General features: G+C 38.5%; 2 protein-coding genes across 7 annotated transcripts in view; both read right to left on the reverse strand.

Annotated features, from left to right (window-relative positions):
• Positions 1 to 8,963, reverse strand: part of LOC121966878 (neuronal acetylcholine receptor subunit alpha-7) — a 38,680-nt gene extending 29,717 nt beyond the window's left edge. The window contains exons 1-4 of the mRNA XM_088079579.1: positions 8,863 to 8,963; positions 5,386 to 5,491; positions 5,035 to 5,137; positions 1,218 to 1,357 (exon numbers count right to left, since the gene is read on the reverse strand). Coding sequence (XP_087935705.1) covers positions 1,218 to 1,357; positions 5,035 to 5,137; positions 5,386 to 5,433 — 291 coding nt within the window. The 5' untranslated portion in view covers positions 5,434 to 5,491; positions 8,863 to 8,963. The remainder of the gene's footprint in view (positions 1 to 1,217; positions 1,358 to 5,034; positions 5,138 to 5,385; positions 5,492 to 8,862) is intronic.
• tdrd12 (tudor domain containing 12) overlaps positions 5,106 to 17,723 on the reverse strand; it is a 38,508-nt gene continuing 25,890 nt past the window's right edge. For 5 of the 6 annotated variants that reach the window (XR_015776921.1, XR_015776919.1, XR_015776920.1 and 2 more), the window contains 3 exons: positions 12,177 to 12,294; positions 8,863 to 8,966; positions 5,106 to 5,137 (listed from right to left, as the gene is read on the reverse strand). Coding sequence is in view for 1 of the 6 variants with exons in the window: in XM_088079578.1 (XP_087935704.1) it covers positions 17,416 to 17,489 (74 nt within the window). In the remaining 5 variants the exon portion in view is untranslated. Of the gene's footprint in view, positions 5,138 to 8,862; positions 8,967 to 12,176; positions 12,295 to 14,457; positions 17,490 to 17,723 lie in introns of those variants that run through there. The other variant, XM_088079578.1, reaches the window with a different exon arrangement.

Consider the following 17,723-nt stretch of genomic DNA (forward strand, 5'->3'; position numbering starts at 1 on the left):
TCACTTTATTTTTATTCTGAATCAGAAAATGTTTTGGGGACCACCAGGGACCCTGTCAGGGGCCCGATTTGGCCCGTGGGTCATAAGTTGAGCATCACTGCTTTGAATGAAGCTTCACTGTCGCCTGTCTGCAGACAAAATTCAGCTGAGACTCATGAAGTATTAAAGGTTTGATATCCAGCTGAGGCAACACAGAGCTGCTGTTTCACACCGAAGTCTTCTCTACGGCCACCAGCCGGGTCAAACTGTGTGTGTGTGTGTGTGTGTGTGTGTGTGTGTGTGTGTGTGTGTGTGTGTGTGTGTGTGTGTGTGTGTGTGTGTGTGTGGGTGTGGGTGTGTTTGTCGTCACATGCTGTTTAAGTCAAGCTGCCCTGCTCTCCTGCAGCGAGAAAGTGCTAGACTGAGGAATATTTGTGTGTTAGTGTATGTGTTGATGTTTGTGTGTGTGTGGCTAAAACACACACACGCACACACACACACACACACACACACACACACACACACACACACAAGGGCGTACACAGTAATGAAGGATGAACAAAATGAACACACACTCATTTGTTTGTTACTCACGCACATCTTCCACCCACTTCTTCAACAAACACTCACTCTGCCTCCTGCCAGGTACTGACAGCTTTCATCTCTGCTATCACAGCATGTGACCGCGCACACACACACACACACACACGCACACACACACACACGCACACGCACACACACTACAAGTCCATTATTTGAGATTTCAGAGGGCTGCATAACTTTTAACTCCCTGTGAGGTTTTTGTTTGGGTCTCGAAAACAAATCTGCAGACTGACAACACACTGTTTATGCTGTGTGTGTGTGTGTGTGTGTGTGTGTGTGTGTGTGTGTGTGTGTGTGTGTGTGTGTGTTGCACCCTGACTCCACAGTGTGAAAGTTAATCACTGAAGTCAGTAATGAGTGTCAATCCTGCGGCGTCTGATTAGAGTAACGATCTGCTCTGAATCTGAGCAGTTTGTTGTTTTTTTCCAAATGAAAACTATAGTGCACGGCCAAAAGTATGTGGACACTCTCAGTATGTTTTCACGTTAGGTGATAAGTGTTTGATTTCGAGATATTCAGTTTAGTCGAATTAACACAATAATTCCACTTTTTTTCTAACATCATGTAAACACACTGATCAACACTGTGTGTTTGTGTATGTGTGTGTGTGTGTGTGTGTGTGTGTGTTTTCTCACCACGTCCATGATCTGCAGCAGGCTGAAGCTGAAGTGGACGGTGAGGCTGTGGGAGTCGTTGCTGACCGGTCGCTCTAACGGGTTGTAGTTCCTCATCAGCTCCTTGTAGAGACGCCGCTGGTACACACCCTGCAGAGAGCCTGCACGCACGCACGCACGCACGCACGCACGCACGCACGCACGCACGCACGCACGCACGCACGCACGCACGCACGCACGCACGCACACACACACACACACACACACACACACACACACACACACACACACACACATGGTACACATCAGCACACACACTAATAACTGTAAATCAGAATAGACTCCAAAAAATGAGCTGTGTATTTGTTTGAAGCTGTATCGTGAGGTTGTGTGTTGAGTGGCTGGCGTTTGGGAGACGGACTCCTCTGACTGTTGCCTCACTGAGCGTCTCTCTTAATGAAAGCCATAAATGTGAAGTGTTGCTGTGGGAGAGCAGGTCGACCTGTTTCATCCTGTTACTGCCTTCAGTCTGTACAAACCAGCATCAGCAGACGTAGAAAAGGATATTTAGAGGAAGAAATCTGTGTGAACTCTGTGTGCAAAGAGATAAAGATCTCAGCCTCTGTGTGACAGCAGAATACAAACATTTCTTCTGTAAGAAATGAATGAAAATGATGAATCCTGCATGAGAGGATGTGTTTGTGTTTGAGTCTTTCCATCACGAGGATGTGTGTGTGTGTGTGTGTGTGTGTGTGTGTGTGTGTGTGTGTGTGTGTGTGTGTGTGTGTGTGTGTGTGTGTCGCTGGCACTGGAAAACAAGAAGAAAATGATGAGTAAAAAAGCATTAAGAGCAGAGAAAGTCAACCTGCTGCGCACAGGGGCCACTTTTTCAAAATGACAGGAGGCCCGGGGCCACAGCAGCACCAGACACGTTTCTACCCCTCATCTCCTTTAGAAGTTTTAGCTAAGCCCCTAATGTACTAAAATCCAAAAAAACATCCTAAAATCCCAGGAACATCCCAAAATCAGACACGTCCCAAAGTCTCAAAAATATCTTACAAGCCTCAAAATGTCCTAAATCCAAGAAACATCCTAAAATCATAGAAATGTTATGTACTAAAATCCCCCAAATGTCCTTAAATTCTAGAAATGTCCTAAAATATAAGAAACCTCCTAAAATATAAGAAACCTCCTAAATTCTCAAAAACATCCTCAAATCCCCAAAATGTCCTTAAATCTTAAAAACATCCTAAAATCTGAGAAACCTTCCAATTTCTCAAAAGTGTCCCAAACCTGTAGAAACATCCTAAAATCCCAGTAATGCCATAAAATTCTAGAAATGTCCTAAAATCCCCCAAACCTCCTAAAATCTTAGAAACGTGTATAGAGCTGCTGTGGTTGGCCCCTGTCCCCCTGTCATTTTGCAGAAGTGGCCCCCAAACAAAACAAGTTGCGTGTCTCTGCTCTTCTGTGTCCACCGGGACAACAAAACATCTAGCGTGCACGTGATGCAGAAGACAGCTGCTCGCGTCTCGTCTCAGACGAACCTGAAGAGAAGAATTTAAGTTTTAACAGAAAAGGAGCGCTGATTTTCTGAAAAGTCACCAGAGTTCAGGAAACAAAGTCTCTGAACCTCGAATGTTTCTGATCCTCAGACTCGGAGCTTTAGATTCAATATCCTCCTGATTTCTGAGGTCTGAAGGTCGGCAGGTGTGACAGTCAGAGACTCGAAATGTGCTTCTCCTCTCACGATCGTCACCTTTGGTCTCACACAGTCAAAGTCGCAGTCTGAAGCAGCCTTAAAGGCTTTATGAGCGCCGGTCGCATCAGAGCAGATGAAAGCTCGCACAGATGACTGACAGCTGCTGGATGAGACCCTGACTGACTGAGGCGGGACGGGGGGGACGGGCGGGACGGGGGGACGCTGTCAGTCCCGTCTCTGCGCTCAGGGTCACCGTCGTCAACACGTCTGACATACTGAGGACTTGAGCTCCAGCCAGCAGAAACATTTTCCCTTCAGAGTCTGTCTCCACTTCACGTACATTCAGTTATGTACATGAACAACATTTCAAAACTTTTCCATGACTTTTCAAAGACCCCAGTTTTTGTTTTTTTCCGCCCCTTCCTGCCTGTCGTTTTTCAGACATACAGGATTATGTATGTCAACCTGAACACATCGCAAAACAAATCAGCCACTCCGAACAAAACTTCAGTTACCAAAAACCTCATCGACCTGAACCTGGAGAAAGAGAAAAGATAGAAAATAAATAAATAAAAAGAAAATGAGACAAGAAAACGACTTGAAGAACGTGTGAAAATTAAATAAAATAACAAAATAACAAAACTTTTTTCCTTCAGTTTTCTGGACGTATCTTGCAGAGTTGCTCGCTGCTGCAATGTTTTCAAGAGAAATCTAACCCATTTTCTCAGGCTGCACAGCTTTCATTGCTCTGAATGCAGCACAACAAAACTGATCCAGCTGTCAAAGGGAAACGCCAGAAATTCAGTGTAACATTTAAATTATGCCTCTTTTTTTACACTCGTAAAAGAAGTGTTAAAGTTTTTTTGTTGATAAAATGCAGATGGAAACAGACTGAGTGAACAAATGATGATGAACATGAATCAAGCTGAGAAACACGAGGCTGAAACCTTCATCACATGAATCACCGACACTAACAGATGTGTCAGATTTTCATCAGGATTCTTCTTCTGCTGCGCTTTAATGGGAACATCAGCTGTTTACATACATCACACTTATGAACACACCTGGAGAGGATGGAAACCAGCTTTCATTCAGCTGTTTAAAAAAATATATTTCTGGAAATGTTGCTAAAAGTTTGTCCTCATTTTCGAGGCCACAGTTTGAAACACATTGTTGTGAGATAACATTTTATGTACAAATGTTGAATATTTTATCAGCCTGCTGCATTTATTAGAGACGCTCAGTGTCACAGCTTCAGAAATTCAGTTTCATCAAAATGTGGTTTTCAGCTTTGTATCCGGAGACTTTGGGTCACGTTGTTTTCATTAAAAAAGTTTTAAATCACGAAGCATTTTTGACCTTTTAATGTTTTCCTTCATTATTTTTGTACATTTTAGGGTATGTTAGTTTGATATTTCTTTGGAGAAAAAAAAGAACGAACAAAGCTGCCACATAAAAGAGAAGCGCTCTTATTATTTTATCTGTTTAACCCTTTAAGACCTGGATCAAAATCAGTTTCCCTGTGCTGCATTCAAACACCTTTCACAAGCAATGAGACCTCTGAAACCTATAAGTTTGATCTGGTTTAACTTGAAAACACAGGAGAAACAACACTGAGCAACGTAGCAAGAAACGTCCTGCAAACTGAAAATTGCATAATAATAATAATAATAATAATAATAATAATGACAATAATAAGTAAAATGTGACAAGGAAATAACCTGAAAATTAGGGGATGGGGGAAATGTCCAGAAAACAAAAAATTAAGCCTGTAATTATAGTTCAGAAAATAATAATACAACTATTATTATTATTGTTATTATTTCCATTTTCTTTTATTTTGTACTTTTTGTTTTTTTCAAGTAATTTTCTTGTAACTTCTAACTACTATCTTGCAATCTTTGGGGGCATTTTTTTCTGTAGGAGCTCATTGCCCTCTTCTCGTGTTTGTGAAACAAATTAAGCCAATTTTCTCAGGTTTCAAAGGGTTAACTTGAATGCGGCTCACCATGACGGGATTAAACAACAGTGAAACAAAACTAACTAAACAACTGGACTGATCCATGTGTGTGTGTGTGTGTGTGTGTGTGTGTGTGTGTGTGTGTGTGTGTGTGTGTGTGTGTGAGATAAGCCTACCATGAATGAGGCAGCAGAGCGTCAGGACGTGCAGGGTGAAGATCCGAGCATCCATCCTCAGCAGCCGTGAGACACAGAGAGGAGACTCTGACCGGAGGTCCTCCTGAACCGGCAGAAAACACCGGAGAGAGAGAGAGAGAGAGAGAGAGGGAGAGAGGGAGAGAGGGGGAGAGGGAGAGAGAGGAAGAGGGAGAGGGGAAAGAGAGGATCAGTGGAGGATTTGCTCTGAGTGGGAGAAGGAGATGCTCCTCCCCCAAAAAAAGCATCCAGAGGAGAAGCTTCAGCAGCTGGAGACTGTGAGTGTGTGCATGTGCGTGTATTTCTAATGTTGTGGGGACATAAATCTCTTACACTGTGACATTGTGGGGACTTGCCGTCCTTTGGGGAACAAGTCCTCATACACCGTAAAAAATGACAAACTGTTCTTCCTTAAAATAATCTTGGAAACTGACTGCCTCTGGAAAAATAAAATACATATAACAATTAGAAAATTGAATTTTGTGAAGTTGTTGCAACTTTTAAATTACCTTGATTTTTCTAAGTGTTGGCAAACTCAGTCAATTTTTTAGTCTGACTTAATTTGATCATCACAAAGAGAATTTTGATAATAATGATTTTAGGAGATCTGCTTTAACATGTTTAAGAATATACAAATATGACTGACTAGATATACAGCAGAGTAAACTTGATTTACTGAAGTTGCTAAAACTCAGAAAGACTGATTTGATAAAACTTGTAATTTTGAAGTTGCAACAACTTCAGAAAATTAAGTCACTACAACAAAATTTTAGGAACATTTAATTGGATATGAAGTAATCATAAACTAAGACATATAGTTATATTGGTAATAGGTTCCCTATATAAAAAAAAAAAGTAAAATCAACTTTCAGATTTAACAGTGTAACAAATCATTAGATTTAAGGCTGCAGACTAAGGTCAGAGTTAGGTTCAAGGCTGTTGATGTTTTAGTCAGCAGTGAAACATCGTAAAATCAACAGCTGCAATTAGGGCGGCGAAATGATGCATTTTTAATTTTTTTTTTGATTAATCTCAGAATTTCAATACTTAATCTCCATTAATCACATTTTTTTAGGCATTATTGGGATGCTTTAATATTACTCGCACCCTTTCACTCTGTGCACAAACTGTGCTTTTCAAAATCAAGCTTTGAAAAATATTTTACATTAATATTATTTTCTATTTTCATTTAGTTTATTTTTTAACCAACATCAGTCCTAATCATATATATCAAATACTAGTTAATATTTCAGAATTTAAACCCTTTACATGTCAAGTTTTTGTCATGATGCCACTTTGTTTTGGGATGCATTAAAAAAAAACACACACACACACACACACACACAAAAGAATTATTTTCAATATACTACATGCAAAGTAGATTTTTATACATAATTGTTTTAAACATGGGGAAAAGGGCAACAAGGAACATGGCAAAAAATATCACACAAATTGCAAGAATTGCTTTTCTTCCACATTTAAAAAAATATCTTGTTGTTTATTTAGGTTAAAATGTCAAGAAAACTAAATTTAGAATTATCACAATTAAATATTTTGAAGTATTTTGCAGAATAATTATAATTTTTAAGAACTTTTTCAGGTAATTTCTTTGCTTTTTCATTGTTGTTTTTTTGTTGTTTTTTTTTTAACTTTCACATGTTTTTTGTTTGTATGTGTGTTTTGTTTGTTTTGTTTTTCCAAGTAGTTTCCTTGTACTTTTCACTAATTTCTAGTTTATTTCTGGGTCATTTCCTAAGTTGCTCATTGCCTTCTGCCCATGTTTTTGAAGGAAATCAAGCCAATTAGCCAATGTTATAAAGGGTTAACCTTATAGGGACATTATTTGAAATAATAAACATACTTAAAATGTTCTTTGAACATTAGATTAAAATGTTTTCTTAAAAACATTCTCACAACTTGTAGATAACGTTAGCCAGTGTTGTGGGAATGTTTCCTGCTATCTAGGGAAATCAGCACACGTGATTTATTGTTATGTTTCTGAATCATAGTTTGCAGCGTGTCATCAGCGTGTTGCGTGTGGCTGCACATCGTGCTTCAACATCAAGTTTTCACACTTGAACTGTCAGAGCTCTCAGAGACAAACAGCCAGCGGCCGGCAAAGACCTCGTCTGTGGATCCAAGTGTGAAAACACCTCCAGACTCCATTCACACCGCTGACCGCACTGAGGAGACACCGCAGAGACACTGTGGGACCACACACACACACACACACACACACACACACACACACACACACACACTCTTCATGTTGTTCATGACACAAACACGTTGTTTCCAGCACTCGGCCACAGAGTCACGGGGACATTCGACTCCTCTGCAGGAAGCTGTTTGCATCAGACAGAAAGCAAAGTGTCTCCAGGCTGATGTTAAAGAAACATTTGCACTAAATGTTTAATATTTAAATGGGGAAACCTTTTACGGCTTGTTTTTTAACATTTTCTAACATCGTGCAGACGGCCTGCAGAGACTCAGGATGTGCTGCTGCCGAGACTTTTAACATTAAGTCCTCTTTATTTAAAAGATTCAGTTTTGTTACGTCCCTGGGCACAGCGCTCAGGTGAGGTTGGGTCATTACAAGAAAACAGGGACCAGGTGTCAGACGGTAAGCAGCACACGTCCAAGAGGAAAATACAAAAATTACAATGCAAATACAGTGGGGTGAAATGACAGGGACAAATCTGGGTCGGCTTTAACTTTCTTTTTGTACGTTATGTAGCGGCTAGCAGTGGTGGAACAAGTACTCAGATCTTTTACTTAAGAAAAAGTATTAATACCACACTATGAGAATACTACAAGTTTACAAGTTTAAGTCTTGTATGTAAATTTTTACTTAACTCGAAGTAAGTATATTCAAGCATTTAAATTATTAAAAGTAAAGGTACTAATGCAGAAAAATCTAAAATGAACAAATCAAACACGCCCAAATCTCAAAAATGTAAGACAAAAAAGGAAGAAAAAGCTCAAAATGATTTTTTAGAAATAGAAAAAAAAATCTGACCTCAAAAAAAAGAAAAAAACCCAAAACCAAAAATTATATAAAAACTCAAAATTATGGGGCATCAGGTGGCTCGGTGGATAGAGCAGGCACCCCATGGATAAAGGCAATTTTTAAGAAAAAAAAATCCAAAACACTCATAATTATTTTAAAAAGAAAAAAAAGAAAATTATTTAAAAACAATAAAAAAAAACACCCCAAAACCTCAAACTTATTTTTAAAAATAGATTAAATAATAGAAATTATTAATTATTAATAGAAATATCCCAAATTATAAAAAGAAGTAAAGGACTTAAATGTTTATTAAAAATAGTTGGCAATTAATTTTCTGTCAATCATCTGACTAAGAAACAAACTTATTATTGCAGCACTTGAATAAAAAATATTGTTTTGGACAAAAATCTAGTTCTGTAAAGTAAATAGAGCTGTTGAATAAATGTAGTAAGTAAAACATTTCCCTCCAAAATGTAATGTAGTAAAAGTATAAAGTGGCATAAAAAAGAAAATACTTAAGTAAAGTACAAAGTGCACCAAATTTGTACTTCAGTACAGTACTAATAAATGTACTTAGGTTCATTCCACAACTAAAACTGTGGAATGAAACCTCCTGAAATCCTAAAAAATCTGAAAGTCAGAGAAATATCGTAAAATCTGATAAATATCCTAAAAACCTGGAAATGTCCTGTAGTCTTATAGTCTTCAGTCAGGTTATTTCTGCCTCTGTCAACTTTTTGTTTGTTTCCCTCGGTTCGGCTGCAGCTCTGCATGTAACTCGACGTGTTGTTGACATTCACCTGTTTTTCTTGATTTCTGCAGCTCGTCTTCTTGCAGGAGGTTGAGAGAGACTCAGGAGACTGACAGCGAACACATGGCAGCTCCGACACAAAAACACCCGACTCTGAGGAAGGAAATGAAGAGAAAAACAGAAAAATGCTCAGTGTGATGGATTCTCTCTTTATTCTCAGTGAGTGAATCTCAGAAAAACTCTGATATTTTTAGCTGCTGACTGCGTGCAGAAAGAAAAAAGAAACCTGCACTGTTATTCTCCTTTGACTCTTTGAAACCTGGAGAAACATCACTTTTCTACTACTGCTTTCACAAGTGTTTCTAACCTTTGAACCCTGAGCAAACTGGTTTGATTTCTTAAAAAAAACCCAGAAAAAGCAATGAAAAACCTGGTAAGAAATGCTTCACAAATTGCGAGAAATTAGTACATTTAGAAAATTACTTTTTAAAAAAAAGCTAGGGAAAAGTGTCTGGGAAAAAAGAACTTTTTCAAGTCTTGTTCGCTTTGCTGTTTTAATTTCATTTTTCCTTCTTTTTTTGCCAGTTAATTTTCTTTAACTTTTTTTGCTAATTTCTTGCACAAAAAAAGTGGAGAAAGAAAAGCTAAAATAAAATTTAGAAGATTTCTTTTAAAAAGCTTGGGGAAAAATAACTATATTTATAATTATCACAACTGCATATTAAAACTTATGTGACAGAATTACTAAAACATTTTGAGTATTTTTTCCATGTCTAGGTTGCCTTCTTTGTTTTTAAACTCTTGTACTTTTTGCAAAGTTCTTGCTAAATCTTTGGTGAAAAAGACAAGAAGGCAAGAAATTAGATTCAGGAGATTGTTTTTAAAAAGCTAGGGAAAATGTTTAGGGAAAAAAAAATTAATATTATAATTACACATTAAACATTATGTTACAGAATTGATTTTAAGCACTTTTTCAAAGCCTTGTTTAATTTTTTCAGGCTTTTTATTTTATTTTTTAAATTTTTTTTCAAAATAATTTTCAGGTAATTTTTTGTTCTTTTTGCTAATTTCTTGCTAATTTCCTGGTCATTTTATTTTTTCTTGCTCAAATTTCAAAGTGTTAAATATACATGTGGATTAAATGCTTTAAAGTTTCCCTCAGTCAGGTAAGTTTGTAGGTGAAATATTCATCTTTCACATGTTTGTTTTTCAGTGAAACTCTGTTTATCTCATCATTTTAAAGGTCAAAAGGTCACAATGTAATCTGGCGTCATCACTGCGTAAAAACTTTGAAATAATCAGTGAATGTGAGCTGAGTCCCCGGAGTGAAGACGTTCCTCGGCTCTGCTGAGCGAGATATAAACTCCTGATTAATGTGCTAATTAGAGCTGAAGAATGAGACGGTTTTCTTAATGACTCTCTCCATTAGAGACGCTCCTGCTGATGAGAGGAGGAAAATCTGCTGTCAAACATATCGAGCCGCTGCAGATTCAAAACAGTAATTACAGCCGCTGTGCAGCGACGGGTCGAGGCCGGGCATTTTCAGCAGAAAGAAGAGGATCATTCCTAAAAGCTAAGACAAACACACCTATGGAGAAGTGTTTGGAAAGGGAAGAAGAATAAAAAGAGAAGAAGAAGGGGAGGATGAGGAAGATGAATCCAAGAGGATCCGTCAGCGAACTTTTCCAACTAAAAATATTATTCATCCTTGAAATAGCTTTGAAATCTTGTGCCTCTGCAGCCCTTAAATTGAATTCAAATTGAAAAAAATAAACCTAATGGAAACACACCAGTTTAGAGAAAATGCTGAAAACATGCCGCTGTAACCAGCCTGTCGAGCTGTGCACATTCACACAAAACACGCGAGTGAAGACTCAACGATTCATGCTTTTTACTTTTCACTCTTGCCCTTAAAACACTGTTTTTTTCTACACTCAAGACTTCGATTTGGTTTCAATTTTACTGAAAGTTCAACAGCTGGAGTGACCGTCACCAGCTGCTCCGACCAGCTAAACCATCAAAACCATCAAAACCACGCAAACATACAACTTACACTGGTCAAAGAAGCTGCTCACCCAGTTTAACCATTTTAAACTGGTCAAGCCTTTTTTAGCAGGGACGACAGTGTGTAGATGTTGTGTAATGAGTTTGTGTAGTGCAGTGTGTAGATGTTGTGTAATGAGTTTGTGTAGTGCAGTGTGTAGATGTTGTGTAATGAGTTTGTGTAGTGCAGTGTGTAGATGTTGTGTGTTAACTTTGTGTAGTGCAGTGTGTAGATGTTGTGTAATGAGTTTGTGTTGTGCAGTGTGTAGATGTTGTGTAATGAGTTTGTGTTGTGCAGTGTGTAGATATTGTGTAATGAGTTTGTGTTGTGCAGTGTGTAGATATTGTGTAATGAGTTTGTGTTGTGCAGTGTGTAGATGTTGTGTAATGAGTTTGTGTAGTGCAGTGTGTAGATGTTGTGTGTTAACTTTGTGTAGTGCAGTGTGTAGATGTTGTGTAATGAGTTTGTGTAGTGCAGTGTGTAGATGTTGTGTGTTAACTTTGTGTAGTGCAGTGTGTAGATGTTGTGTAATGAGTTTGTGTTGTGCAGTGTGTAGATGTTGTGTAATGAGTTTGTGTTGTGCAGTGTGTAGATATTGTGTAATGAGTTTGTGTTGTGCAGTGTGTAGATGTTGTGTAATGAGTTTGTGTTGTGCAGTGTGTAGATATTGTGTAATGAGTTTGTGTTGTGCAGTGTGTAGATGTTGTGTAATGAGTTTGTGTAGTGCAGTGTGTAGATGTTGTGTAATGAGTTTGTGTAGTGCAGTGTGTAGATGTTGTGTAATGAGTTTGTGTTGTGCAGTGTGTAGATATTGTGTAATGAGTTTGTGTTGTGCAGTGTGTAGATGTTGTGTAATGAGTTTGTGTTGTGCAGTGTGTAGATATTGTGTAATGAGTTTGTGTTGTGCAGTGTGTAGATGTTGTGTAATGAGTTTGTGTTGTGCAGTGTGTAGATGTTGTGTAATGAGTTCAGACTGAACTAAGCCAAAAACTGTAGGAGATAGATTTCATTAGTTGTACAGTTTTTGATAAAAGCAGAGCGATAGACTTCATAATTTGCACGTTGCTGGATTCACAAAAGTTTCTTCAAAGTTGGACCTACAGTTAAGTGAAAGTTGCAAAGCCACAGGACAGCTGATTCGTTAGATGTTTGTTTTAACGTTAAATGGTTGCTGTTTTGTTTTGTTCTTTTAATGGGAAGTTAGATTTTCTCAGAAGAAGGAGAATATTTGCAAACACCAGAGCACGTCTGTCTCTCTCAGAGTTTCTCACATGTGGAGCCTGAAAGTCAGAAAACTCGTCTGGTTGTTGTGTGTTTACCTGATTGTGTTACTGTCACGTGCACGTCCGGAGACAGATGGGTTTAATTCCAGGATGGTTCCCTTCCCGGCATCCTCGGCTCGGCTCGGCTCTCTCTGCAGCTTATTAGCAGCACTGCCTGCAGCGGTAATGAGCAAAAAGAAGCCAGACATAAAAGCAGAGCATGTGCAAGTTTCAGCAAGTTAACACTCCAAAAAATCCTGTTAATGGCTGAAGGAAATTCAACAAAAAGCTGACGAAGAAAAAAAACAAGAAAGTCTTAGTAAAGTCAGTAACATCAGGCAAAATGTCAGAGGTCACACACATTTTCAAGGACAGCATTTTAAAACTTTCCATAATGAAACAAGAGAAAGAGGGAACAAAAAGATGAAAATAAACAAACGGAAATGATGGTGAACAAAACATTGTCATTACGTTACATCGACAGTGTCATTACAATTCTATGACTTTTCTAATATTTTCACTGATTCTTAACCCCGTAAAACCTGGGTCCACATTATTTTTTGGTATTTCACAATTGTTTTGAGCATTAAGCAAACTTTAGAATAAATGTGGAAAAAAAGGCAATGGGCACCTCTGCAAGAAAAGTCCCTCAAATTGCAAGAAATTAATTAAAATTTTTATATCACAAAAAAAAGGGAAAACATAATCAGAAAACAATGTTCATAATCATAATTATATGCATTTATATTTTAAATAAGTTACAGAATTAATATTTTTAAGCACCCCCCCCCCCCCCTTATTTTTGAGTCTATTTATTTATTCATTCATTTTTTTAATTTGAAGCAAAATACACTCTCATCTCTTCAAGCAGGACAGAGAAAGGTCCTGAACATGGACCACCATCTAGTGGACGAACAGAGAACTGCAGCACTGGATCCACAGATGATCATGTTGTTTTTGTTAATTTTACCCTTGTGAATAAAAATTCAGGTCATTTTCTTGTCACCTTGTACTCATTTCTTGCAGTTTGTGAGACATTTCTTCTCAAATTACTCACTGCCTTTTCCAGCACACTTTTGAAAGAAATGAATCAAATTTGTACAGGTTTCAAGGGTTAAACAGCTTGTAAAAGGCGGCTGATAATAGCACAAGAACACTGATGTCAGTCCAGGTTTGAGGGGGTTTTCATGGGTTAATAAACTACTGTATGAGACAGCGATCATTATTAGCCTCCCAAAACAGATTGTAAAACATATAATCACTAACAGAAAGATTTGGCACTTACAAATATCTGCAGGCACGCACGACAGCAACAAGCAGCTTCTTAAAACTCCAAAATGAGCTCTGGAGCTGCAGAAAGTGAGCAGCTGAGAGCCCACCTGCTCACTGCACACCTGCTCACTGCACACCTGCTCCTGACGACCTGCTCACTGCACACCTGCTCACTGCACACCTGCTCACTGCACACCTGCTCACTGCACACCTGCTCCTGACGACCTGCAGCGCTCACACCTGATTGGCTGAGCACTGACGGAGGTCACGTCATCAGTCAGCTGTTTGCTGCAGGTCGTCAGTTCACTGAGTGATGTTTCTCTCTTCAGTTCATGAAATCAGCCAAAACGTGAGGATCCAACCGGAGCCGAGCGCACCAGAGGAGGGGTTTGACTGTTTTTAGTAGCATGGCTGTGTGGCGCTGTAGAGACCACATATGTTTGTATAAACTTCTTTTATCATGTTAATTATAACAAATATTCAGTCTTTAAGTAGAGAAACATTAAATATCAGGGAAAAAAAACGTTTTTAAGCTATCAGCAGTGTCTAAGGTTCAGATTTGTATGCGTGTTTGTGTATTTTCAGATCACAAATTGTTACACGCTTTAATGTTACACGCTTTAATAATACACGCTTTAATAATACACACTTTAATGTTACACGCTTTAATAATACACGCTTTAATAATACACACTTTAATGTTACACGCTTTAATAATACACGCTTTAATAATACACGCTTTAATGTTACACGCTTTAATAATACACGCTTTAATGCTACACACTTTAATAATACACGCTTTAATGTTACACGCTTTAATGCTACACACTTTAATAATACACGCTTTAATGTTACATGCTTTAATAATACACGCTTTAATGTTACATGCTTTAATAATACACGCTTTAATGTTACACGCTTTAATAATACACGCTTTAATGCTACACACTTTAATAATACACGCTTTAATGTTACATGCTTTAATAATACACGCTTTAATGTTACACGCTTTAATAATACACGCTTTAATGTTACATGCTTTAATAATACACGCTTTAATGTTACACGCTTTAATAATACACGCTTTAATGTTACATGCTTTAATAATACACGCTTTAATGTTACACTTGTTGCTTTTATTTATGCATTTATGCTGAAATTTTTTGGGAAAACAAATTTCCAATGCAGCTATTAACATGAAATTTACACGACACTGACATGAACTTAACAACAGGAAACAGTATTTAACACGTCAAGTTTTGTTAGTTTTTTAAATACAGTCCATGATGACGCCAAATAGCCAACTCCTTTGGTTGAAGTCAACAAATAAGTTTAATTATATTAACAAACACAAAGTGAATGATTACAGACCGAGTGACGCAGATTCACGCTCAGCTGCGTCAAAACGAGATGACTTAAAAACACGAAAAAGCTCAGCTGGTAATTAAGTCTCAAATACAAACATAAATGACTCGCTGCAAACAAACGTGAGCCTCTAAAACTAAATTCAATACCACTAAATTAAGCATAAATTTAAGTTTTGTCAAAATAAACTGTAGATTTTTTTTCACACTGTTGACATCAAAGTAAATTTTATACAGCACTTTTCAAAATAAGAGCCACATAGTGATTTCTAGAAGAAAGGGGAATATAAGACAGATGTGAAATATCTTTGCTTCACTGCACTCCTGAAATGTTTTAATTCTGGTTAAACCAAGTAAAGCATTTACAGCAACAAATAAAGAGACACTGCAGGTGTTTAGATGCCTTTTAAAGAGCCTTTTTTTTTTAAATTGGCGATTTAAAAAAAAAAAAAAAGAAAGATAGAAAGAAAAAAACCTTCCAAAACCTTTCCAGGCCTGAAAAAATGCTATCTGCAAATTCAATGACTTTTCCAGGTTTTTCATGACTGTACAGTATGAACCCTGGATATCAATATGATTATCAAAACATTTTCACTGTCGATTTCTGCTGAAAACCGTATGTTAGGCAGTAAAATTTGGTTAGACTTGTTTTCTCTGGAGGTGCCGCAGCTCAGCAGCTGAGCAGCAGCTGCGTGTCAGCACATCTAGAGAAACGGCGGCTCGCCGTTTTTTTACGCATGACGTGCGTGTTTGTCAGCAGAAATAGACAGTGAAGACGGTGTTTGATGATTATATTGACTCTATACCACTTTTTACTGCAGTTTAAAGTCTCTCTCTGTCACGGAGATGAGGAAGTACAAAGACATCTGTTTTACTCCAACTTCCCTACTTCCCTTTCAAAACAAAAGCCCTCTGACAGCATCTCTGTTGCTGATTCAAGGGATTTTATCTTGAAATATTTACAGGGCCGTGTTGTCGGCTGTGAGAAAGCTGCACGCCTTCAAAATTAGAGGAATTAGTGTTAATAAATGTGGAAATACAGAACTAATATCTGCGCGCCGAGACGCAGCAGCGACGTTGCAGCAGCGCTGCGAGTGTGAACAACACGCATGAAACACGCTGCAGCTCGGCGAGGCTGAAGTCAAACTGAACATACAGCTTTTTTTGTCAAAGTAAGGAAACGTAACCTGCTGACACCACGGAAAAGCAGAAGAAATGAATGGACGAATATCTTCTGCTGATCCGGGGCAGGTCACGAGAGTGTCCCGTTAATGTGTTTGAGCATGTAAAAACCTTATTTTGTTATTTTAGAAACTTAAATATGCTCATTGAAAGACACCAGTATTGATCAAAGAGATATAGTTACAACACGATTTCTCTGTATTATGTAGGCCAGATCCTGAATATGATCAAAACCGGGATACGGCTCATAAACGGGTAACTAACCCTTTGAAACCGGAGAATATTTGCTTCATTTCTTCCAAAAACATGGGAAAAAGTTACAAGTTACAGGAAAATTACCTAAAATTAAAAGAAAAAAGGAAAAGACAAAATGTAGGGGAGGGGAGGATCAATTTAATTTATTCTTTAAAGGGGCTCTATTAAGCTCGTTTTTGGGATCATATTTAGTTTTACATGCTTTAGTCCAAAAAACACGTGTTCTGAAATATCTGAGATACGAGTGTCGCCATCATGCAAGGATGATGTGATGGGGAGCCGTGCATGAGCGCAACAGCGATTTCAGTGGTGGGGAGATCCTGCCCAAACACCCGTCCGACCGATCGCGGTCAGCTGCATTGAATGCGAGTGCGTGGAGTTGGCTCGGAGTTTGGGCTTTATTACGGAGGAGACCTTTTACGAGAGCAAAACAAAAAAGAAGAGGGGAGAAACCCCAAAAGCATAATAGGTCCCCTTTAAAAATCCTGAAAGTTGTGTGAATTTGTGTTGATTAATTTGCTGAACAAAACCTGTGAGCTTCATGAATTTTCGTTTGTCGCAGTTTTACGATCAAATCAAATCAAATGGATATATATTCCTTTTAAATTTTTGAATGTTTGTTTGAAGTTACGCCGTACAGATAAATTAATGAAACGATAAGAGGCTGAAAGTTGTGCTGGTGGTGTTGTGTGGGACTGACATTTAGTGTGAAGGTGTTGCTGAAATGTTTTATTTTTTTAATTTTTGAAATAAATTGGATTGAAAAGCAAAGAAGAGAATTTAACTTTTTTTCAGACAAAGTCTGAGCTGAACTTTATTGAAACTGTGACAGTCAACAAATAAAGCTGCCTTGTCTTGCCTAATTTTCAGGTCTTTTTTTGTCACCTTTTTCTTGCAATCTGAGGGACATTAAACGCCACGTTGCTGACTGCCTTTTATATTTTCATCAAGTTTTTGACAGAAATTCGTGCCTATGAAAAGAGTCTGAACACAGCACGAGAGAGCGGATGTTGATCCAGGTTTCAAAGGGTTAAATCTAAAGGTCCTGAATAGTTTATCTTCTTGTTTCTAGATCCCTTTTATGTTAAGGAGGTCAGAGGTCACAGCACCAGTACAGCAGATGATCATGTTCTTGTGATCTTCAGATAATAATTATAATAATAATTGATGATAGGAGTGAAAGTTGAGGTGTTTTTTTGTTTCTTAGTGTTCATCTTGAATCTTCAGTCGCTCTCACTGCCGCTCTCTGAGTTCACGTACCAGTTATCCTTCCCCGTGTTCTCCACGAAACACAGACCTGAGAAACAAACCGTGAAGGAGCAGCCGTCAGCTCACAGCGCCACAGTCTGCTTAGCTGACGGCCGCTCTGCTCTGACGGCCGCTCTGCTCTGACGGCCGCTCTGCTCTGAAGGCCGCTCTGAGCTGACGGCCGCTCTGCTCTGACGGCCGCTCTGAGCTGACGGCCCCTCTGAGCTGACGGCCCCTCTGAGCTGACGGCCGCTCTGCTCTGACGGCCCCTCTGAGCTGACGG

This window comes from Plectropomus leopardus, chromosome 7 (assembly GCF_026936395.1).
Source record: "Plectropomus leopardus strain MGB_pleo_1.0 chromosome 7, ASM2693639v1, whole genome shotgun sequence".
NCBI lineage: Eukaryota > Metazoa > Chordata > Actinopteri > Perciformes > Serranidae > Plectropomus > Plectropomus leopardus.